We start from the raw sequence: 24,620 nt of genomic DNA, 5'->3' as shown, positions 1-24,620 counted from the left end.
ACTGTGCAGAGAACAGGGAGACGGGGGAAGACAGTCTATTACCGGACGAACACAACAGACAAACACTTTCTCATTCAAGCTATTGACCGCGTCAGACCTCCAGATTTACGGGACGTCTTTCACCCGTGGGAGGAGACAGACAGCAGGTACAGAAGCCCCAAATGGACTCAGACAAACATGAAGAAAACAACACACAAAAGGTGGTTTCAGTCATTCATTATTTGTACGCCGCCAAATCATAACAAATGTTATCTTCGGTCGCTTAGCAAAAAGCAGGTAGAAAACCTTACTCATTGTTTCGTGACAATAGAAAAACGGGATGGGGGAGATGGGACACAATGCAGGAAGGATTTGTCCTCGCCTTCCTGTTGTCCACACTTCCATGCCGCACACGAATCTGGATGGCGGTGATTGTGGAGACGACACAATCCGATGGATGTTTCGGATAATTAAGGGAAGCACTGATCGGAATAAGCGAGGTGCATTCTGATATCAGCCGTGTGGAAGAACACACGGCTCGTTGTTATAGAAAAACTCAGGACTTCAAAAGATGAACAAGAATCACCATCTTTCTACAAACGTGTATTTTTCTCAGTAAACAATCTCTAACCAAACCCACAACACACATGACCGCCAACGAGCATGTGGTGCAGAGTCACAGAGGACGATCATGAGATGTGTCATGCAGGGAGCTGGGAGTCTGTATGTTCACCGATTTTTAAAGTAAAAACAAGAAGTCATGCAGAAACCACGAAACACTCGGAGCTGATGATGATGACGCAGACATAAAAAACATTTTTCAGCTGAGTCATCTTCTTCTGGGACCAAGCAGCGCAACATGTTTGTAATTCTACTGAAGCTACTTATCTTAAAAAATATGTTTTAGTTCATCTTGATGTGCTTCTACAAAAACTTGAAAAAGTGAAAAATAAAGCTGGAATATGATCATGTTTTTCCTATTTTTTTTTTTATTTTTTTTTTTACAGCTGGAGGATACAAAACAAAAAAAGAGCGTACAAGACACCGAGCAGGAGGAAGGTCAAGACAGAAACTGAGCAATAAGCCAGAAGAGACAAGAAAGAAAGTTAAACTGAAGGAGGTTCACGTGTGTGGATTTTAATACAGAATGGGATCATGTCCAAAACATTGAAAGCATGTCGGATTGATAATAGGACAAGGACAAAACGACAAATGTTCAAACTGAGAAATTTCATGTATTTTTAATGTTAATTTAAGGTTTGATCTCCGGCTCCTGGTCCGTTAAATGTCAAAAATATTTTAAAAATGTCAATCACAACTCGCCACAGCCCACATGGAAAATTATAAATGCAAATTTGTTCCAACAAAGTGTCTAAAAACCCAAAAATATTCAACTTATGGTGACTAAATATGGAGAGAAGCTGCCAAACGCCAGAAGCTACAACCAGCAGAGTGATTGACATTTCTGGGTGACACACAAACACAAACCTGGAGTCACGATATCCAACTAAAACAGCAGAAAAACACGACAACTTTCACTTTATGTACAATCCTCTGCTGCCTGACACAACAGTTCAACGCTTTAATTTATGCAAGACAACAAAGAGACGCCTCTTTGCTGTTTCAGATCAAATAAAAAGATGCTTCAAGGGGACAAAGTCTCCGTTTCAGCGACAGGAGGCGCTTCTTCTGTCAGACTGTGAAAATGTTTGAACATGACAGAAGTATATTTTCAATTAATCCTTCAAAAAGAAAACCCAGCAGAACATTTCACACACAGGCTTGAAGTCTTCCTCAGAAAGGTGGAGGGAAAGTTGCTTATTTCCCCCGACAGGCTGAACAAACACGCATCTGGATGTGTGTGTGTGTGCGTCTGTACACTCGAGTGATTAACAGTGTCACATCCAAAATGTCTGACAGAGCGCTCTCTATTTGTGAAGGCCTCATGCTCAGATGAACACGCACAATCACGACGACGGGAGCGCGCCCGACACTCGGGACAGTCTGACAATAAAAGCACAAATTGGTCTCTTGAGTACGTTCGGTCCCCGTTGTCATGCTAACGATGCCGCACAAACTGCTACAAGCTAACAAAGCGAGGACAACATAAAAGATTAAAAGTTGAGCGGTGATGTGAAAAATCACGAGGGGAAGCATAAATTATTATGAGCTTTTAAAAATGAGCAGCAGGGCGACCGGGTGAAACATTTTCCTCCATCTATCAAACAGCAAACTGTCGTCTGCAAAGAATCGACTCTGCAAGATTATACACAGTGATTCTAATTATTCAAATAAAATAACTCCTCAATAAAAAACACTCCGGCTGAAAATGTTTTTCTTGGAACCACTCTCACTCTCTAAATGTAGATAAAAAACATTCTAATATGCTAATATGTATTAGCATGCTAATTAGAAACACACTGGCTGCTTCTAACAGAATACAACGAGGTTTATAGCCTGACACACTCTGCAATGCTCTTCTCAATGTGAGCTTTAAATAATAAAAAAATGAATCTCTGACTTCCAATCCATCTCTCAGCAGGGAGATCTCTGCTATCAGCCGCACATCTCTCCTCTCTATCACTTCCTCACCTCTGGAATGAGGTTTCTAAATGATATACCAACACGGATGTAAAAACACTATCAGCCTCGGTCTTTCCCCAAGAGGAGGCAGACGTTCACGCAGCGGAGAAGAGAATTCTTCCGGTACAAGACCAGAGGGGGGTGCAGAGGGGAAGAGGAGCCTTGGAAATGACTGACTGATTGATGTTTCCTGGTCAATTTCACAGCCATCTACTTCCAGCAGAGAGACAGAGAGCGTTAAGGGAAGAGACGAAGAAAGGACAGCTGTCGACTTCTCACTGTAAAACATCCAGAGGGGTCGTGATCTCTCAGCCCAGCTTACACGACAACCACGGCAACCAAAAACGGCTATCTTTTGTTGCGTAGTCCACACAGTAGATGTTTGACTACAACAATGGCGGACTCCCGAGTTCTGTTCTCACTCTTCTATAGTGCATCCATGTGCAGTCGACATTCATTTGAAAAGATGCTCTCTTTGTAGGTTAGGGTTCGCTGGCGTTGGCACCACAGCTGGCTCAGTGATGCCCGACACAACGTTTGATTTTTCACTTTTAAAAGCCCTAAAAAGAACCGAAAGAGCTAAAAATAAAATAAAATAAAATAAAAAAAAGAACCAAAAGAGCAACAGAACACGAGGCCGCAGTTTCCCACACGCCTTCCAGTCAAGTTTCAATTTTGGGTCAGATTTGAAAAGGTGCTATTTTGTGACCAGCGAGCAGACTCTGCTGTTCTTTTCTTATCCAAACCTTTAAATCTACTGTTTCTATTTGACTCTAACCCCTCTAATGAATCTCGTATGCAGCAGAAGGCGTCTACTTTGTCAAACACCGAACAGCTAACAGACAGAGTTAGCTCCCATCTCATTATAATGGAGCGTTTAGCAGAGCCACACGTCTCCCTCAGGAGTTTACAAAGATCACAAAGAGAGCGAAAAAGAGAGCGAACATTACATTCATCAGACGAACAGAAACACGACTCCAAATGAATACTAATGCTCGTCCGTGCTAAAGCTGGCTGTTTAAACAGAGAAGTGTTTCCCATCTCAGCTTTATGAGGCACTATATGTCAGTGTTGTGTTTACAGCTTGTTTCTCTGGCCCCGAAAGAAATCAATTAATGGTTTTACGTGAGCGTTTTAGAGAAATGGACGGAGAAACAGTGACGGAGATGTTAACAGATGTTTGGAGCAAGAACAAAGGGTCTTTAATCCTCCACGACCTGCAGCACGGTTATGCTAATGCATCAAATCATAAAACATTGAGCCCCAATGTTTCGATTTAAGATCATGACTGAAGAGCTTATGGAGGCGAATTTAAATTTCTCAAAAACTTCACTTTTCTTTTTCGACGGTCGTCAATAAGTAGAAAGTAGAGATCTTCTTTTTCAGTTTATTCTCAGACTTTTCTGCTTTATCTAAAGGAAAAAAAAAACACCCTGCATATTTTACAGCTGCACTTCTGAACCTTCCTGACTCAGTTTTCACTCACTTGTATATTTAAAAAGACCTTCACTGTGCAAAATTCATCAAAAAGTTCATCAATATTTTGTTCAAAATTTCAAATCAAATCAATCAAATGTTCTTTTTTACCCAGCTGATAAACCGAACATCTATCATATTTTAAAAATCCCTACTGCATATTAAGTGTGTCAGTGAGTAGATTCCACCACCAGGGGGCGCTCTACAAAAACAAAAGATGGCATCGAGGCTGGCGGGGAATCATGGGAGTTCTCTCTACTACTCCTCCCCTTCTCCCTGAACTCTGTGATGACGTAGTGAAGACGAACGGACACAACAGACCTGAGGAAGAGAAAGTGTTCGACGACAAACATTTATTTTCATGGCGCTTTAATCAAAACAGAACATACAGCTCCCGCTTCCCTGCGTATATCAGCCTTTGACGTAACATCCAGTGTTTCCACGGCAACGATAAATATTCTGTCTCTCGTGGCGGTCGTTTCGACACGTCCTGTTACAACTCTAAAATCGTATTTCTCTGGCTTTGATAAATGTTGGAAATATTTGAGGTAAAGTCAGAGGTTTAGTCCGTTTTCTATTAATTTAGTTATTTTAATATAAACATACTGTGGACTTCTATCAGTGCTGCACTTTCAATATAAACATTAAAATTCGACATATTGTAGGTGATCCGTTTTAAATCTAATTATTGGATGACCATGTTTTTCCGTTTCCAGGCCAGACATAATGAGGAAGAAAGCAGCTTTTCAAGTATATTCTGTGATTATTATCTGTGTTTATTCAAAATGACAGAAAAACAAAAAACATCCCTGATATTATGCATCTACATTTTATGCAAACTCGTGTTGCCTCAGTCTGACTCACACACATTTAAACGGAGCTTTTAACGAGCAAAATGCAGGTCAGGGAGATGGATGCTGCCACCCCCCCGATGATGCATTCACAGGCGAAAACAAGCCAAAAAAATACAAACTGTATTCTGATGACGGTACCAGGCGGCCTCTGGGACGCGGTGATTGATTGCGGGTCCAGATAAGATTGAGTGCTTGTCTTTTAGGGGAGTGTGGGAAAAAAAAATCAGCAGCCGGGAAGCCGGAGGATTATGGGCGGAAGCTGGGAAGTATATCATGCTGCTGCCGTGTGTAGGTGTGCATTAGCATAGGTGGATGAGTTCTTGGCTGGATAAACTTGGAGTCGCATGATACGCCTGAATACCTCAAACTCGGCACTCGATAATGGCAGGGCGCCGAGATCGAAGCTCTTAAACGCATCAAGTGAGTGTTTTTGTGAGGTTACATTAACATGTTATGAAATCAGAATGTGTAAAAAGACTGCTTTGTGAAAATACATCCAACAAAAACACAGTTACATAAGCTCTCTTTGTCACACCTGGGTGCAGCAGCAGGTGAGTGACAATGCAGCATTGTTCTCCTGCACTTTGATCTGTGAGAACTTCTGTCAGTGTCACAACACGGTCAGGATTTAAAACTATATACCACCTGTCTGAGTCTTCATTTTGACATCGACACAGTTTCCTTTTTTTTTTAAAGATCAGGGTGCATCCCGTCTACACAGTTAGTCACAAGAGTTTTAAGACATCAGGACTTTTTCAGAGCAGCAAAAATACGCTTGAAAGAATTCTGAAGCATTTTTCCCCAAACATAACAATTCTCGAGTCTGACCAATTTATCAAAAGATCGATTTTTTTTTAAGGCTGATACAGGCCTATCACGGACATACCAGTATCTGCAAGTTTTAACAATACACACTCATATGGAATATTTTTTTGAACCCAAATAATGCATCTCATAATGATCGAGCAGATGAAAAAAACAAAGCTTCTTAGCTTTAACTTTCACACAGTGTGTGTAAAAATAGGTGTAATATTCATGAATTTATTTCTTGAAGAAAGTCGTCTCCTGGGTACCTTAGCGTCGTCTTTATTGGACAGCAAAGATCGAAGGTTAACCACGTATTATCTTGACCGACATATTAAAAATGCTCTTATTATTGCAGGTCTATTTATAGCTTCATCATCACTAATTCTAAATAGAGATGGTGATGTTTTCAGCTCCACTACGTCAACCTTCAACTGAACTCCAGGTCTCATCAAAATGTCTGTATGAATGTGCAGGCCCTCTGGATGTCCTCACTATTCATATATCTGGTTCACTGGAAAAGTTGTAAGGACTTTTCCTGTCCTGGGTGTTTCAAGAAAAGATCATCAGGAAGGATTTAGATGATTTCAGGTTTAATGAGAGTGTGGTTGGCGTCTGATTTCACAGGAAGCAGAAACCCGAGATAGAGATTTATCTTAAGCAGGTTGAATTCCATTTCCACTTTCCCTTTCAGTTGATGATACTGAACACAGGCGTGACGGTCAGGTTTCATCCGACTTAAAGCAAGATCGACCTTCAAGTTTGCTCTGGTTTCACGCTGACGCTGAAGGGCGACATCTACTAGATGAAAAAGTTGCACATTCTTCCTTTAACGGAGAGGTGTGAATGCACCTTTGGAATGAGAGGCTGGAAGCGGCATTATGTGAATCAGTCCTGAAAATAAAAAAGCTATGCGAGTGTTCGGCTGCTTTAAAGGCTTTTGGAGTAGATGCAATGTTTTTAGGATCCAAAATTTTGCATTCAAATTAGGAGTTTTAAAGTTTTATTTAAAGGTTCAGAATGGAGCGAAAATATTCATGTCTGTCAGGTTAACGCATATCCTCAAACATTCCCACAGGTGCTGTAACTTCAACGTGTTCGAGCGCCAATATGTGTCCAAACACCTGTTTGTGTGCTGATTTGCACGCCCTCTTGTAAGCTGGTTTCTGGCAATGGAGCAGGATTTAGATAAACAGAGGCTGTGATGCAACCTGTCTACAACGCGCTGTGCCTCTACACGTCTGTCGCGTCGGCCAAAAGGACTGCAGGATGACGCAAAGCAGGTTCAACCAGACATGTGGAGTAGTGGAGTAAAAACCAACACACAAGAGAAACAACAAGGAGGGTCATTCGTATTATTTAGTATCGTAGTAAAGCGAAGACGACGATTTCAAACGAGATGCCGTGTCAGGAGAGGAAGCAGGATTGGCAGCACACTGATGGATGAGTGGGAAAATATTCGTATCATAAATTAATATTTGATCTAATCAAAGATTCAGTTTCTCTATTTGAGTCCTTGGAGCAGGTTTTTCGATCTCTCTGTGGGAGTAGAGTGGCTCTTTTTTTTTTGTTTGCATTTTGTCTCACAGAAGCCTGCTGTGCTGTGAATTGATTTTTTTTTTAACACTCGCTCTCCCTGATACTTGTTCCTTCCACTACAAAACACACAACATTAGGACTCTATTAGTAAAACCAGGGCTGCACCAAGGTCAGTATTTGTCAATAGAATTGAATTTGGCAGATAAATACAAAGCTTCTCGGTTCTACAGAGTAAAAGAATCTGCATGGTTAGCAGTTGCAGCTTCAGAAAGAAAAAACCCGAGCTAAACTTTATAACGGATCGGTCCTGCGATGCTCCACCGATCTGTTTAAGTTTTCTCCTCAGAGTTCCTGCGACTGCATTTATTTCCCCTCTACTACCTACTTGTGGTTTCAAATCCTGCTTTCTCTTTACTGAACATTAGACTATTAGAAGGAGAATTGGCAGCTCAGCTTGCAGCCTCCTTGAAACTGCACAGGAAAGTGTCAAACAGCCCAACGACTCCTGAGGTCAAGCTGCTGAATTTGGTCTTCGTACTCCTTGTGCTTGTTCTGAACAATGTTATCCCCAGATTGTTATTTATTTTTTTAATTACCAAAGAATAGTAATTAAAAAAAAATAAAAAAACTTCCTGAAAGTAAACGACGCTGAGCAGCTCAGTTTGCAGCCCGTTCTCTCGTCATGTGACTGCATGTCTATGATTTGCTGCATCAGGTGAGATTTTCTAACCACAACTTGTAACTGTATTTACGAGTACTAGCAGCTCGACTAGCAGCTCTACTAGCAGCTCGACTGGCAGCCCCCCCCCCCCCCCCTTACACCCCACAGAGATCTATGTAATAATGTAATGTGTTCTTAATAACCAGAACACAAACAGCAGCATTACCAACGTTTCGCCTCGACCAACCTATTCAAATTGTTCAGCAGGATATGTCGAGCATTAGAGGGTCAGAAGACCTTTTCAAAAACTGGTAACAGTTTTGTTTTTCTGCTGGAAAAAAAAAATGTAAACGTCAATGTGTGACAGCAGTTGATGAAGCCAGGTATTTTGTGGAGCCACTTCCAATAAATAATCACATATAGTCGTAAAAGGAACAGTTATTTTTAGCAGTTTGCAATCTCTCCCCCCCCCCAATTCACCCACGAATGTCACTTTCCGGTGAACAGAGAAACATGGTACTTCGAACCAAACCTCCCACACATTAACACCTTATTTAGCTGCATACCTTTAAGATTCCTGTTTATATTTTGCTTGAGGATTAGTCATTTTCTTACAGTAATCGTGCTTCGTTTGGAGACGTATCTTTCTCATGAAGGGGATAAGATAGGATGGCATTATTTGATAGGATCAGATTTTTTTGGGGTCGGGGGGATTCATCATGCAATGATTGCATTGAGCAGAACTACTTGTGGTGGCTCTTTTTTTAGCTGTTATGAAATGCCTCATGTCAGTGGGAGGGAGTGTCACTGCCTACACAAAAGCAGAACACTAAATTGCTACGTCCTTAGACGGGTGAAGTATATAGCGACTCAGAGATGTCAGTAATACTGTATGTGAGACTGTGTCACTGTTGCCACTGTTTGTCAATGGGCGGTCATTGAGAAACAGCTTATGTAACCGTGGGCTTTAAAACAATTGCAGTCCCTGTGTGAGTTGGCGTTTGCTCCTGTCAAGTCGGGATTAAGTAGAGTAGTAAGTACAAAAAAAAAAAAGGAGAACAAGGGGAGGGAGGATGTGTTCGAGAGCAATTTTTAGGAGAAGTGTGGGTTTGAATCACAAAGGGTATTCCCGAGAGCTGCCGCCTTTAAATTCAACTGTTCTCATCATCGGTCGAGAAGACCCTGAGTCTGCCTGCATTTTTTTCCCAGTCTGATAGAGACTTTTATTTAGCTGAATCATTGTACAGGCACCAAAGCAGGAGCAGAATAATCGCTGGTTATAAACTCTCCAGTCGCAAATAGAGCCTTAAGTGTTTGTCTCAACATGATTTTTAGCGATAGCTGAACTGACCATATAGGGCTTCTCCTCGCCAAATCAAGAGGACCTTGAGAGGCTTTTATTTTAATGGGTAAAAGCACTAAATCAGGCAGTGTCTTGTGACATATTAATTCCATCTGTGTTAGAGGGGGCTGCAAGCTGAGCAGACGCTAGAAACTGGTTTTTAAGAAATTATTCATTGTTCATTGTTTTGTTTTTTGGATGCCATATCAATAAAGAGGTCTCTTTCTGCCTCAAAACAACTCAAACCAGGAACCTCCCAGAAAAAAAATATGGTGACATGATTGGCTGTAATTGTTTCAACTTTTAGGTGATATAAGATTTTAGTTTGGCTCTGAGCTGAAAAAGGAAGTACAGCCGAAGCTTTGTGATAAAAAGTCAAAATCCAAATACTGGTACAGCACCTAAACTCCATTACCCAGAATGCTCAGTGTCCCTATCATTAGCCTATTTGTGTCGTAGGGGCACCAGATGGTTCTCCCCAGAGCAAGGAGCCTAATTTCCCATCACCACCTGGGAACAGCCAGAAACTGATCCAGCACTCACTCATCATTAATTAAATGCTGTAACGGCATGCGGAGGAGGTCGCTTGACTTCTGGGGATGTGACACACGACACAATGAAACCCCGCAGCTCAGTGAACATGAGGACATGGCTCTATTTATCCGTGTCCACTTTACTGACCACAGACGCAGTTTTCTCCTGATAGTCTCCCTGCTCCTCTCCAGTCTGTGATGACCTGTGGACGTGCCTGCAATAAGAACAAGAACCTGTATATATTTAAGGTGCAGGGAGTTATTATTCGCAGTGAATAATGCAGCATTTAGAGTCCCTTTTTGGTACAAAATTCACAAGTATTACGCGTCCATTACAGAGCTCAACACAGGCTGACAAATTATGTGTAAGCCTGAGATGATGCGCCATCTTCTGAGTCCAGCTGACATCTTATGTGAGATGGGGGTTTTTTTATTCGATGATCCAACTGGTAGAAATGCCAACATTCAGCTCTTAATCTGTCTTTGATCCTTTCAAAGCAACTCAATGCAGCTCCTCCACACTAAAATTACAGCTGAGTAACAGAAACAAAATTATTGGCCTTCATTTGGATTGGTTTTCTCTCACAAGTTGATGTAAGAGAGTTCAAATGAAAACACATGACAGGAAAATAGAGGTCCTTCCCTGGATTGGATAACGTCTGAATATGGACGGGCATCAGAAGAACTGTGAATAAAAAACATTTCTTGTTGATTTTAGCAAAGCCTTTAATCACTTCTGCTCAAACACATTGGACCAACTTGTGGAAGCCAAGTAATCATGTCATAGTGTGCAGTAATCTGTGCTTATCGAGGCTGCTGGGAGACATTAGCTGGATATCAGAGTACATATTGAGTAAAAATGTGACCCGCCAGCATTGCAGCACAAGAGGAAGGCGTCGACCCGAAGCTACAAACAAGCTGAGGTCAACTAAAGCACCTCAGAGCCATCACACGTAGAAAACATGAAAGAGTTTGTGCACGGGGTAAAGGCGAGAGACATGAAAGACTTCCTGTTTCTGTGAGAGGTTCTCATGAAATATACAGGAAACCAGGTCTACTGGAGGGAAGAAATGTCAGATTTCTGAAAGGCCAGGGACTGCCCCAACCAGGGCAGATCGGAAAGAGATGGACACTTTTTTTCCAACCACATACTTTTAAAATGAAAATCATTGCAATACCTGGACCGAGACTTAAAGGTACAAGTCAAAATGAATTCAAGCTGCTGAAATTGAAGGACCAAAAAGCTGAATTTGGCACAAACAGTTTCTACAGTTTGATTATTTGCTACCATTAGCTGTTAGCTAGCCAGCCTTCTGCTTTCTATTTTGTTAGACAACCCAATTGGGATACGATGGAGTTACCTTTGACTCAGAAAGTCTCTGCATAGAATACATGAATGAAATGAATGTCAAGTAAAAATTAGGCCAATATTAGCAAGCTAGGCTAACTAGTAAGCACACGAGGCTAGCTAAATAAATCAAGGGCACAATGGGTTCCCATGAAGGGTAAAAGTTTGCTAAAGGCAGGGTTGGTAAATATTTCAAGATAAACGTTTTAAGAAGTTGGTTAAAATTGTCTTTAAGTCCTTACAGAAATTAATAACTCATGAGCTCTGAACAAGGAACGAGGATAAGCTTAAATTGCTAAGCGCTAACCATACATTAGCCCGGGGGTTAACACAAGGGTCTGTGGAAGCTACCAACTACAAAGGCTGTCTTAAAATAACACAAGTCAAAGTGATGGCAGGTGGAGCTCAGGGCCAATATTAGCACGCCGTGGATATTCAGCAGGTTAGCCAAATAAGGAAACATCATAAATCAAATGTTGAAGGCTATATGAGGCTATGCAGTTTCTAAATTGTAAGCTTGTCTCCCAGCAACAAGAGCTTTCACATGTCAATCAATCACTGCCATGGGAATCAAACACCCAGAGGCCAGCAGCCCAGACGCCGTCTCTCCAAACACACCCAGAAGCAGCTTGAAGAAATGATGGACAAAATATGGACAGTAGCCACACTTGAGTTCTATTTCTTCCATCTTTTTCATAAGTTTAACACAGGATGAAACTGTTCAACTTGAGGAGGGAAAGGCCGAGAAATAGTCTGGGAAAAAAAAGGCGTCGGCGGAGAGATAAGCATCCGTCATTCATTCTTGAAGTTTAGTCAGTCGAGAGCCGGGTGTCAACTATTTCACACAAAGTCGACACAGAGAAGTCGGAACCAAACACATTAGCTGTAGTTAGTTTCTTTTAAATGTATTCCTCTTCACTGCAACAATTTGAGCCCCAGGAGTGCGTAGTAAGTGTGTGAAATAATAGGAGGGAGAGGATAATAAGCAAGTGGGTGAGTTCTGATTGATGCATGCTGCTTTTAAAAAACAAACTCACATGGTGCTAGAACAATGTAAGTCATCTAGCCTGCTGCATAATTCAAAAGCACAAGAGCTGGCTAGTAATGAGTGGCCAGACTCGAATTGAAATTTTGTTGAATTGATATGATTGCATCCCACACTACAGATGTGTAACAATCAATTTAATGAACACCAACAGGGCAATCAGCCAGTTGTCAATTTAAATTTTACTTTCTGACACAATATGTTAATAAAGGCCAAAGGGGAATGTAATTTGCTAATGTATTATTCTATTCCCTTTTTTTTTCTGTGCTTGAAAAAGATTCTTCTTCAACATCATCCAACAAATCGCATCGTTTCTTTTGTGTTGGTCACACGGTCCAGAAGGCAATCACCAAAAAAGTCCCCGAAAGACAATCTATGACTAAAATAAAGTGTCTGTAAGAGGATGTAATTTCTTTTCAACATCCTCATTCCTCGTCCATGGATGACATCAGTGTTACAGTAAGTCAAACATTTCACAACCACACAACAGCTCGACTCATGCAACAGCATCAAAGCTTCAAAACCAATCAATACCTTTAGTCAGAGTTGTGTCTTCACAGGAATATGAGCAGCTGATTTAAAAGAATTTCAGGTCCTGCTCAAGTAAAGCTAAAGAATTACAGGAAATACAAGATTGAAATAAATAAAGCTGGGCCTAATGTGTGATCAGAAGAAGGTCATAGAGTTCAAAGAAGAACCACAGGCCCAGTGCAGAAGATGCACAGCAGTGAGAGCATTCAGTGTAGCTGACATGATACAGTGTAGGTTTGACCACAAATGCAGACTGTGGGATTAAAAGCTTGCAGCTTTGCAGACGACGTGATTTAGCAACAAACACAGGAAACGTCCAACTTTTGATTTCACACAGCTGTTTTATACTTATATCTGTACATATTCATATTTTCTCCATACTGCTTGTTCCTAATTGTCCTTACTACTTTGTTATACATTGTCAATTATATGCACAATTAAATACAACACACTTTAGCATATAGTGTCCACTCCTTATTTGCTTGTATGTTGTGTTGGAGGAATTGTAATGGCCAAAAATTTCCCCTGGATCTAAAACGGCTTTCTTGATTCTGTTTTCACTTCAACTTTTTTTTTTTTTGGCTGTCTGGCATTTAGATGGAGATACTTTTGGTTTTATTTTCAAGGTCTACAGTTTCACATCTCTGGGCTTCTGCAGCCTCCTCGTTGGGAGTAATTATGAGGTTTTGAAGCCATTATAATAAAGCATTTGAAAATGTAATATTTAAAGGTCTTGTGCACCTGTTCTTAAGGAAAAATCCTCACAATGTCCATTTGTTGTAGTATTAGTATTAAAAGCTCATGGTTAGGGCATATAAAGGTATGGTCATGTATGACATGGTTAAGCTCGAAAAAAAGTTATTTGAACATTAATTTTCTGTTATCAAACAGTCGCATCAGAATGTTTCACACAATGCAACAGGAGAAGGTGCAAACATTCAGGTTTTTTTTGTATTCATGGGTGAAATGACCCTTTAAAGAAAGGAACCAAACAAACGATTCCAACGTCGGTAACAAGTTTAACACCGATTCATCCAGTTCATTGAACACTGGAAGGGAAAAACACATTTAACAAATGACCTGTGTGAACTTAAAATCAGAAGTGAAACCAAACGTTTCTGCATGAGTGGACACCATCTGGGATAAGTTCAAAAAATGTGAGCTTTTGTAATTCGTGTGAGCTGAACCTAAAATGTGTCTTGCGAGTGTGTTGACATCGTCCTCTGGCGTTTCTATGACTTTTGTTTTTTGTTTTTTTTTTTAACGGGAAAAAAACTCCTTTTTCTTTTTACAGGAACAGACAACGTTCTCGTTATTGTACAAAGTTGAGATAAAAGCAAAAGTAGCATCACATCTGACGTTGTTTCAGAAGTCCCTCAAGGACACAAGTGTTGACTAAGGTTGTGTACTTGCAGACAGATAACAAGAAACAACACAGTATATTCTGACAGCGGCTGTCACAAAAAATTGTGTCGACATCAAAAGGAGCGCCGTGTGTCTCATCCCGAAGACTTTCAGGATGTGTCATCAAATCTCACCGTTGGATTTTTTTTTTTTATTAACTTGGGATTGTGACAATTAGGTCATTTTGACATTGCGGCATTGTTTCCTTTGATTCCCGCCTCACCCGCCAAGTTGCGAGAGCCGAGTGAAGTCATCAGCATGGCTCACTGCAACACCAAAACAACCACCTGTTGGACAGACGTCACGCCCAAAACACGGATCAAAGTCTGCAGATGGAATGAATTACACGTCGGGTCATTCAACACAGGCATGAACACGAGTTTGAAACATGACAAAAGAGGGAGTTAAAGGAGGAGCTGAACGCACTTGAAATGCATTATGTCACTGTACTTTTTTTAAACTCCATGAAAATACAGCGTGCTCCATCGTCTCTCAACACAAAGTGGAACTTAAATAAAACAGTTTAAAATCATTAGTTCGAGGATTCGTATGAAGGTAAGCACACACGACATCACAACAGACGTCTGTCCGTTGACTGAAGACATCCAGTCTCAGTCAGATCAGAACTATTAAATCAATCCAGCCCTTCATATTGAGATGAACGGAGAAACGTACGTCAGCTAAAATGGCAATTGCTGACTTTATTGAAAGGAATCAAATCCTGAAGGAATCAATAAGCGGCTTTTCTCGTGGTTTTCTTGTTAAGCCATGAAGGCATTTATTCCAAAGTTAAAAAAAAAAAAGAAGAAGTGCCTACATGAAGGACAGGTTTGTAAAAGTTTCTCAGTTGAGTGAAGACCATTGTGAAGAAATGTCTGGCAGACGGTTTTTTCACGGCCACACAAACCGATCAGTTTGAACGTACCGATGCAGACCGGCACACCGGGTGTTAGAAATGAATGAGAGGAATTATCATCTTTGTTCTCTCCGGCTCCCTGGTGTTTCCCGTTGCTAATTCCTAATCTTAATGACTACCAGATAAGCACGAGTGTTAATTAAAGAGGGCTGCATAATTATATCTCGCAGGGACCTGCGCCAGTGCTCCCTCACCACCTCCTCCTCCTCCTCCTCTAGCTGACACTCCAGCCTGCTTTCGCTTCCTCCCTCACAACATTAGGCATTCAGCGCTCTCTCACTCCTCTCGTTATCTCATCTCTGACCCAGTGCTTTCACCTACTTTCTGGAAAAGGAAAGGGGATCCACGCTCCAATGACATGGAAGTAATAAAAACCACATCATTTTTGGGCAGGTCCCACTTGCCCAGAGCTCAAGTTATTGATGCTTTTGGATCCCCTGCAAATAAAAGTCAATAATCTCACCCGCCTCTAAAAATGAGAAATGGATCTAGAAATGGATGCAGCTCATAAAGCATGTCTTAGTTTTAAGAGAAAAAAAGCATATATATCATTATCATTGCTTAAAAGCCAGTCGAAATGAAGATTGGTAGAGGGCGATGGCTGCAGCACTTTGGTCTTACGAAGTTACCACAACATAAAGATCCATCACCACCATCTTGCCTGCCCGATTGCTCGCTTCTCCGACAGAGAGTCAGCAATCTGTCTGCTCATCTGCGAGTCCACCCCAAGGAGGGGGAGGACAGGCGGAAAATAATAACAGAATGGACAACAAAAGCCTTTGCCAGAATCACGCCGTTATGAGATGGGCTTATTAAAAACCCACAGCGGAAGATAAATATGCAAACTCTCTGAGCCCACCCTCTAGCAGTAAACACAATAAAATATGGTGTGAAAGACAGCACAGGAAGACGGAGGGAGAACAGACACCCCACTGATAATTTAATAGACCGACTATAGCAGGCTATGCAATTTCATTATGTTGTGTCGTCTTTCCTGCAGAGGTTGGACTGGCTCCTTGGGGGAAGGTCACGGCAAATAACGGATATAATCAGATACAATCAAGTCATGCGGGATCCCAAATTTAAAAATGCTTCTGAGGTCACTTGACATTTGAAGATTTTGCAGGACTGGGAAGGGAGAGTAAAAGACAGTGAATCCTGTGTTGAGAATCAGAAGTTAGAAGTTAAAGACAGTTTTTGCTCTGCCTTTAAATTATATTTTTGGCTCAGTGTACTTGGTACTTGGGGGGGGGGGGACCCAGCTCGATGATACAATACAAAAGAATAGGCTACGATAGAACAAGGGACTAATAAATAACGGTATGGTACGATGCAATACTGTCTGATATGCGATATGATGCGATGCAATACTCAGGTAAAAGAGCAAATGATACTTTTTCTTGGGCTGAAGTGCTGCACACTTTTCGCGTCGTGGCAGATTTGTTTGCCTCTGACATGAGAAAGTCCTGCCACCATCTCCTGTTTGTACTTCAGCTGAGTCGGTCTGAGGTCCGATGCGTCCTCGGGAGACATCGCACATTTCCCCTCTCATCAAAAGGAAGAACAAAAAGTCTCAAAGGTTTCAACAAACAGCGGGATATGTTCAACTGCCTGTCCCTCCCCCTGCAGACAGTCAACCACAGCTAAGGTGTTATAGTTTCAGACTCAGTATGAGTAAGGTTATCACCAAGCATGCACACATTGAGTCAGCTCCTTCCTCATCAAGGCCTTGTGCTGAAACTCGTCCGTTGTTTTGTACGCTGCTCTTACCCAGATTTTAAAAAAAGACACGAAGGACGTTTCGTGCGCTGACTTTTCCGTCCCCTGCTCCTTCTCTGCTGTAAATGTTAAAGCTCCAGATTGTACAGGTTGAATAGTAACGAGAACAAAAAGAAGCTTGAGACGAGCCTCCATGTAGCCGCGCTCGTTAGTCAGAGCACAGAGGCACGTATGGTCCGAGGGAGCGGAGAGCAACGCGGATTTAGTCATTATGTGCTGCACGGCTTCGGTTCCCCAGGTGAAATCTTTAACAGGGAGGCAATGTTTCTCACCAGAAGGGCTCTGCTGGCTCAACTCAGAAGCACACACACACACACACACACACACAGAGAAAGGAAGAAATAGCAGACACATGAGTCAACGTTTGATTAATGTGTGATTAAGGATGGTTCATTATTTCGCCCCAGGTCTGACAGCTCAACAAATTTAAGACACGTTAACGAGTTATTCTAAAACCACAACAAAAAAAAAAGACAAGACAAATCAGCTCGTAAAATGTTTGCTGAAGTAAAAATGGTGGCACTTTGGCCTCCCTATAACTGGGGACAAAATGACACCATTGTGTGTGTGTGTGTGTGTGTGTGTGTGTGTGTGTGTGTGTGAGAGCAGAGTGGAGCCTCCTCTGCACCACGAGAGGGATGATGCACTCCTCGGGTAGGAGTGGAGGAGGGAGGCATGCTCGGCTCTGCGGCCCGTCGACAGAGAAATACCTGCTTCTCAGCTCAACGGCAATTTCCAGACAAAGCATTCGAGCGCCGCGTCTTCGCCCTGACCAAATATCAATGAGAACCAATGAGGTGGAAGGAGATGAACGAGGGGCGGGGAGAGGGGGAGAAAAGGAAACCTGGCTCATCCATTTAAGAGCTCAATCGATAAGTGCATGGATTTTTTGATCATCTATTAACTGTTTCAGGGATCTAAAGGGGAAGAGTGATCTGCTCCCAGATTTTTAAACACTCAGAATTTGGTGCTTTTCACAGTTTTTTACACAAGTGAAGATTACGTTATGTTAAACTAAACTGTGAAAACTGTGATCAGCGTCTTTGACGTATCAAGCCGAAAGGTAACGATGACGAATCGACAAAATCACAGACGGATGCATCAATCAACGCTGACGTTTCCACCCTTATCAATCCTCCATGTTACTTCTGTCTTTGGGGCTGCACGTGTCGATCACTGTACGGGTCATAATGGACGGAGAGTAAAAGGGTTTTGGGTCTTAGAAATGTGTGAGGAAAAACATGCATCAATGACACTAACATTACTGTCATGGAGGCAATTTCACATACAAGACAAGAACAGAAATAAGACGAGGAAAAGCAGCAAAATGTTCATACATTGCGTCACTGGTGGCCAAGCGGTTGATGTGCACGCGCCGGATGTACGGCCCGGGTTCAAATCCAACCTGTGATTCCTTACCAGCATGTCATTCCCCACTATTGACACTATGTCACTTGTCAATAAATATTTTGTACTATAGCATTAAAATTGTTCAAATGTCAATCTAATACCTTTGTAGTTCATTTTAAACATGATCAGGTATTGAGTGGTGTTGGTGAATCGGGTGTACATGAAGAGGCAAAAGATTGGATTTGTGTGAAAAAAACAAGAAGAAAAAAGAACCTGCATCCATGATATTGAATTTTCAATCACACAACACCACCAGGCAACCTATGAGAGCGATTTGAAATCCATTCTGCTTCTGGAACAATCTTTTTCTGCTGCTATTATGGAGGAGTGGCTCGTCCACAAAACATGGAGGCAACGAAATTCCTCTCCTGCTAAGTTTTCTCACGAGTGCTGAAAGAAAAACAATCACGCTGCAACAATTAGCACGCAGCAAAAAAAAAACAAAAACAAACAACGCAACATGATTTGTCACGGGGTCAATATTGCGTGGCACATTTGGCTCCGGGATGAAGAATAACATTTCAAATCCCTTCTGCTTTATAGTTTCAGCCAACTCATTCAGGGCTCCGGCTGAGAGGGCCGGCCCACACTGACAGCTTACACCTTCTGGAGTGAGACAGTAATAGCATTAGCAACAAGGGCAGCACACAATATAAACACAAATCCTGCTGCTGCAGCAATCACGACTCACAAAACCACACTCCTCCTCCTCCACAGTCAGAAACAACCGTTTACATTAACATTAGGGGCCTCTAATGGATGTCTGAGAACATAATAGCTGCAGAGATGGAGAAAGTGGAGGCTTTTTGATCTCTTTCCAACCATAAACACCTATTCTGACTTTAGTTGCTGTGGGGCTTTGATAACAGAGACAGTACATGTTTCACAGGTGGGCTTTGAGGTCTAAGTGAGGGTGATAAATATTCAACAAACTGTCAGGTCTTTTTTGTTTGGGAGCGAGCTGGATAAGCAGCATAATTACACAGTCTATGCTCATGTTACTCATCCGAATATGCAAATGATCAAAGTTTGCACTGTAAAATGTGTCCTCTGATCAAATACAGCGTTTTAAAATCATGTTGTCTTGAAGAGAAAATAACACAAATTAAACTATGGTGCATGTGTGAGATTGTGTTTTGGAATGAAATCCGGGTGACTTGAGTTCATTCTCTCTCGTGGAGTCTGATAAGAGATGCAGCCACATGTCTCTAATATTTCTTGGAACAGGTGGACATCCATGTGAATTCAGTGGATCGTTATGGGGGAAACCTGGCACTGATCTAAGCTCTCATACTGGGTTAAACAGCGGATGGGGGAATCAGGAAAACTCAGCCAAGCTCTCAGAAATGCACCACCAAGGTGACATAAGAGATCACACTGGTTTTTCTCTTTTGGACTTTTCTTACCACTTGAATTCTTGCCGCAGATGAGGTGCTGGTAGGGCTGCAGCAGCCCCCAGATCTCCGAGTCGTTGCTGATGGCTTGCTCCAGTGACTCCGGCGTAAACTTGGGGACCCCGTTGTCCCTCTCCACCAGCGCGCTGCGCAGGACGCGGCTGAACACCTCTCTGAACAGACTCTCCATGCACGCGGTCAGGTATATGGCCGCGTGTTCGTGGATCCTCAGGGCCACCCGACTATCCACCATCCACCTGAAGAACTTCCCCACGGAGAACACCAGCCCGCAGCGCTCCGACTTGCCTCGGCTGAACTTGTCCCCGGTGCTCATGTTGTAGAGGGACAGGGCGCTCAGAGCCGCCGTGATGCAGTTCACGGAGATGGTCCATGAGAGAACCACCTTGATGGCGCTCTGGATCTCGTGCTTGGTGCACTTTGCGTAGCGCAGAGAGAGCCGCTGCGCCTCCCGGGCTACCCTCACCAGCGCGCGGCTGATGAGAGCGGACAGCCGCGCCAAGACCTCCGGTGGCGGGTCGCCCACCATGAGCTCCTCGTCTTTCCTCAGTGCGCCCTCCACCTCGCCGAGGCTCCATGGCACGTCCTCCAGCTCGGGCAGCTTGGCGCACTGACCCGAGCACTCCAGTATCTCCGTGTCCTCCGCCAGGACGGTGTTCACTGTGTCCACGCTGTTCTGTCTGCTGTGCATGGATTCCGTCAGATGCCAGCAGTTGCCCCCAGCCGATACGGACTGATGCGTGTCAGAGCAGCACAGCGACACGCTGGACGACCTGACCGAGTCCGCGGCTCCACCATAACCAGAATCAAGCGTTAAATCCTCCAGCGTCCTTACGACTGTCTTACCCTTGCCTGCCATAACTGCACCGCATACTGTTGGGTATGCTTGGGTTTCCCAGTTAAATGCTACAAACTCGTTTTCCTTGCGTTTTCATCAGCCTGCTTTCCGATGGCTTAATTGTAATTCCCAGCGTTAAAAAAAGGAAGCAAATAAAAGAAGTGAGCCTTTAGTTTCCTCCTCCTTTAAGTGTCTGGATGTCTTCTGTATCCTCTTCTCCACAACTTCAGACGCGTAACCTGAGAGCGCACGAAACCTCCGCGCTCACTGCAACGAGCGCAGATGTACGGAAAGCCAAATGAGCCACAATTCACCTCTTCTGCTGCTTGGTCGTGCTGGAAAACTGCTATTTTTGGATCTTGCATCTACTGTTACAAGCAAATCAGTAAATTTAATCCTGAATTATGCACTTTATTTACTTGATGTTTTTAACTGTGTCAATGTAATGACACTGTTTGATTGATAAGTAATAAAAAGCCAAGTAGATTGCCTTTGATGATCACTGTTCATATCTCATTTAAAAATCTTTTCTTAAAACATGTTTATATCCTTTAAAATGAGCTTATAATGGACTGGGTCCCCCAGTACTACGGTTTGATTGGCTAGTAGTGTGCTGTTTCATGCTCAGCCAAAAGGTCAATTTCGACTGAATAATTTGAGCCTCTAAACTAAAATGTCTTTTGTTACACTAACCAAACTAGTATGTAGGGAATATTCAGCTTTACATGCATCATATGAAGGAATATGATTAAAAAAAGACAGAACTTAAAGCCCGTCTGCTGAAATTAGCGATCTCAAATTGTATGTTCATAATAAATACTGCACCAAAACATGTATTCATTAAGCTTTAGGATGTGTTTTATAGTGCGTCAGATGTGTATGGCATAAACATAATTATTGTACTGTACTGTTTAAGAACACTGTGTGTTATTGAGGGATAAACAGTGTACAACATATTTCAGGGGAAACCCATTAAAGTAGGTTTGAATATTTGCACTTTGGGCTTTCCATACATGCCGGGAGGTGGAGTCTGGAGCCCCGCGGGCTGACACAAACCAATCAGCAATCCCATCAGCTGTGACTGACACAGACAACCTGCCTGCTACCTTCTTCCAGAAGCTACCTGGAGCCGGTGAAACATAACTGCAGAATAAGAGACACACATACGCAGAGGCTGCTGTGCCAACCAATCTGTTATTCACAGTCTTGTAGCTGCAGTGAAGTGATCTCTGCAGTGCCAGGATGAGAGGTGGATTCCCGCAGAGGAAACAGATGGTAGAAATGTCAACGTGCTCCTGGTTGTGTGGGAAAAATGTGGAGCAGTGACCTGAACAACCAGGTTATGAATTCAAATGTATCACATGAGAATAAAAGAGCATACTGTCAGACTTAAAGCAGTACTTTGTGGGTTTGTCAGATTGCTTTTAAGGGGTCACAGCTCATTTAGGTTTCATATACATTTGTAGTTCATTTGGGAAAACTGGGCTTTAACACTCAAAATTGCAAATAAACATGTTTATTCGCAATTTATTTACAAGATAAAAGAAAAACCTCGATTCAATACAAAAATCAAAACAGTGTTATGTCCCTTTTATATGATTTTTTTTTTTTTTTTAACAACACCTAATAATTAAAACAGGCGACATGGTCCAGGGTCTTGTGTTGAAAAGCTGTTCTTCTCTGGCCTTGCTGTCCAACACTATGATGATCCTTCATAATAAGTGAGTTTGAAACAAAGGTAGCTCAACTGAGAAGCATTACTTTCAGATCCTTATTAAATGTTAACTGTTCAATCTACAGAGCCCAAGTTATCTGAGATACATCCACCCTCCTGTGATAAGACTTCAGAGTTTAGCATCGCTCCAGCATCATGTTGTATGATCTCTTTTCTGTCCTGCACAATAAAGCCTTTTTCTGTCAGGTTATGAAAACAAAGAGTGAGCGAGCTGAATTCTGAGGACGTGCTGAGAGGAACAGTTGGTGAAATCGTGACTCATCCATTCTGTTCGGGCTCCTCCTTGTACGTCGGAGGTGGACCGACCATCTGTCCACACACCGCCTGCCATGCCAGAGGCCCTTTCATATTTTCTTAGCATGACACTGCAGTCGGCATGCCAACACTGAAAACTTACTACAGCGGAATTTGTTGAGACATGATGCGACACCCACTGCTGTTGAGTTACTGACGGCAAATAAATAAAACAAATAATGCCACGATCTCTCTGTCATTGTTTGGCTGACAAATGCTAACAATAGCATTACCGCCCAGTGTGACGTACAGTATACAGAGACATGGGAACACAGCGGGCCTTTGTGTGCCATTCACCAAATTTAAACAACGGCCAGTCCTCTGTCGTTCGCTTAGAGAGAGGTTGAAAACTATTATAATGTTGTGCTTTTGTATTATGGGATGTAAGCCGTATAAATGTAGAGCAACTATTTACGGTATATGCCATCAATTCACTTCTTTATTTGTTTAGACACTGAAAAGATGAAAAATCTGGAAACATTAGTTCAAAGTAAAACAAAATATTTTATAATCCACTGACTCATGATCACATTCACCATTTTGTGTGGAACACAAACATTGGGTGAGCTGGGGTTACAGGTAGCATATACTGTGGTAAGGGCACGTGCTCCCAAGTACGGAGGTTGTTGTACTCAAAGCTGGCGGCCCGGGTTCGAATCCGACCTACACGTGATTCCCCGCTCTCTCTCTCTCTCTCTCTCTCTCTCTCTCTCTGTCTCTGATTTCCAACTCTATCCACTCCCCTTTCTCTCTAACACAGGTAGAAAAAAAGTCCAAAAAACAAAAACACATTGGGTTCGCTAAAGCTTAATGTCTCACCTATTAACCACTTTCAGATTGCTAACATGTATTTTGTATCTCCTTTTATACTATGTATTATGTATGTGTTTGATATGGACCTGTGTCTGCAATAAACTTTTATTATTAACAATCATATTAACAGGTATGCTAATATGCATGCTAACATAAGCTGTTGGACCACCAGAAAATTTGTTATCAAATAAGCTATTTTAACTTGATGTGTGGCTGCATTTCACTACACATTTTTCGTGTACATGTCCCTTAGATACTAATCAATCCAGAAAATGTTCAAGAATGTGTCAAATATCTTCAATTTGTACGTCTGTAAGACTGAAACTCAGAGTTATGACAGCCAACAGCATCTGACGTTGCCACCCTGAGCCTAAACTCAGAGGAGAATGGACTCAGTTTGAAATGTTGGATTAGAAAAGACTTTTTTTTTTCTTTTTGCATATGGAGGACAAGTTTAAGAAGCTATTTGTTAACTAAATTGTGTGTGTCATCATTATGGAGCTTCTCAAGATAAAAATCGTTATAATCCGTTTCTATTTGTGCCAAGACTTATTTCTATGTCAGCAGATAAAACAGTTAGCACGTCCCATCCTCCGCTCTGTGACAGTAACCGAGTTTATCTCCAGCAGTCTGCATTGCAGCACATCTTGCTGACTAACTAAGGTGAGAGCGGGTGGAGGTGGGCAGCTGTCAGCTGCTTCTCTACATGCTCTGTGGTCCTCCTAAGCTTGTCCTCACGTATTATGCGTTGGTTGCCTGGTAACAGCAAAAATGATCATGATTTTTTTTCCGGCAAGATGGATTGTTTTTGTTCTTTGCCAGCAGTGTGTTTGTGCCATGTAAACATGTTTTCTTAGTCATTCTGTGGAGTCACGTATTTATTTGGCAATCGTCTTAATCAGGTGTTTTTAAATCAGAATCAGCTTTATTTATCGGGTACGTTTAACACACAAGGAATTTAACTTCGGCAGACTGTGATCTTTCTATAACATGTAAACATTAAATAACAATTAGCTAAAAACATAAACAGCTAATTAAAGACTAATATGTACAATACTCAAAAAGTTGATATTGTTTTACGTCCGATTGTGTAATGAAGTATCTATGCTGCAAAGCCCTTTAATCTGATTCACATTTATATTTGTACTTTTTTTAACACTATTCAAACAAAATAATGTGGTTCTTCTAAACTTTGACAGATATTAGATGAGTAATTTTCTGCTTTCATTCTGTACAAAACAACACTATAAATGATAATGTGTTTATTCCAATAACACATGAGCCTTTGGAATTGCTGTAAGTGTGAGAGACAAAAGCATCAAAT

The 24,620-nt window shown here is 41.9% G+C and overlaps 1 protein-coding gene and 1 long non-coding RNA gene across 3 annotated transcripts in view; one reads left to right on the top strand and one right to left on the bottom strand.

The window, feature by feature from the left end:
* The window catches only part of LOC306817795 (ankyrin repeat and BTB/POZ domain-containing protein 3-A), a 156,101-nt gene extending 134,270 nt beyond the window's left edge, over positions 1–21,831 (bottom strand). For both annotated transcript variants that reach the window (XM_079334989.1, XM_079334990.1), the window contains exon 1: positions 19,611–21,831. In XM_079334989.1, the coding sequence (XP_079191115.1) occupies positions 19,611–20,475 (865 nt within the window). In that variant the 5' untranslated portion in view covers positions 20,476–21,831. The remainder of the gene's footprint in view (positions 1–19,610) is intronic.
* On the top strand, positions 13,150–14,908 carry LOC306817806. Its single transcript, XR_013778076.1, has 2 exons — positions 13,150–14,545; positions 14,622–14,908. It is a non-coding gene; the product is annotated as an uncharacterized lncRNA (long non-coding RNA).
* Positions 21,832–24,620: the final 2,789 nt, after the last annotated feature.

The sequence above is a fragment of the Symphodus melops genome (genome assembly GCF_947650265.1).
Source record: "Symphodus melops genome assembly, chromosome: 22".
NCBI classification, from domain to species: domain Eukaryota; kingdom Metazoa; phylum Chordata; class Actinopteri; order Labriformes; family Labridae; genus Symphodus; species Symphodus melops.
The sequence above is the reverse complement of the archived record's forward strand: the minus strand, read 5'-3'. Positions and strand labels throughout refer to the sequence as shown.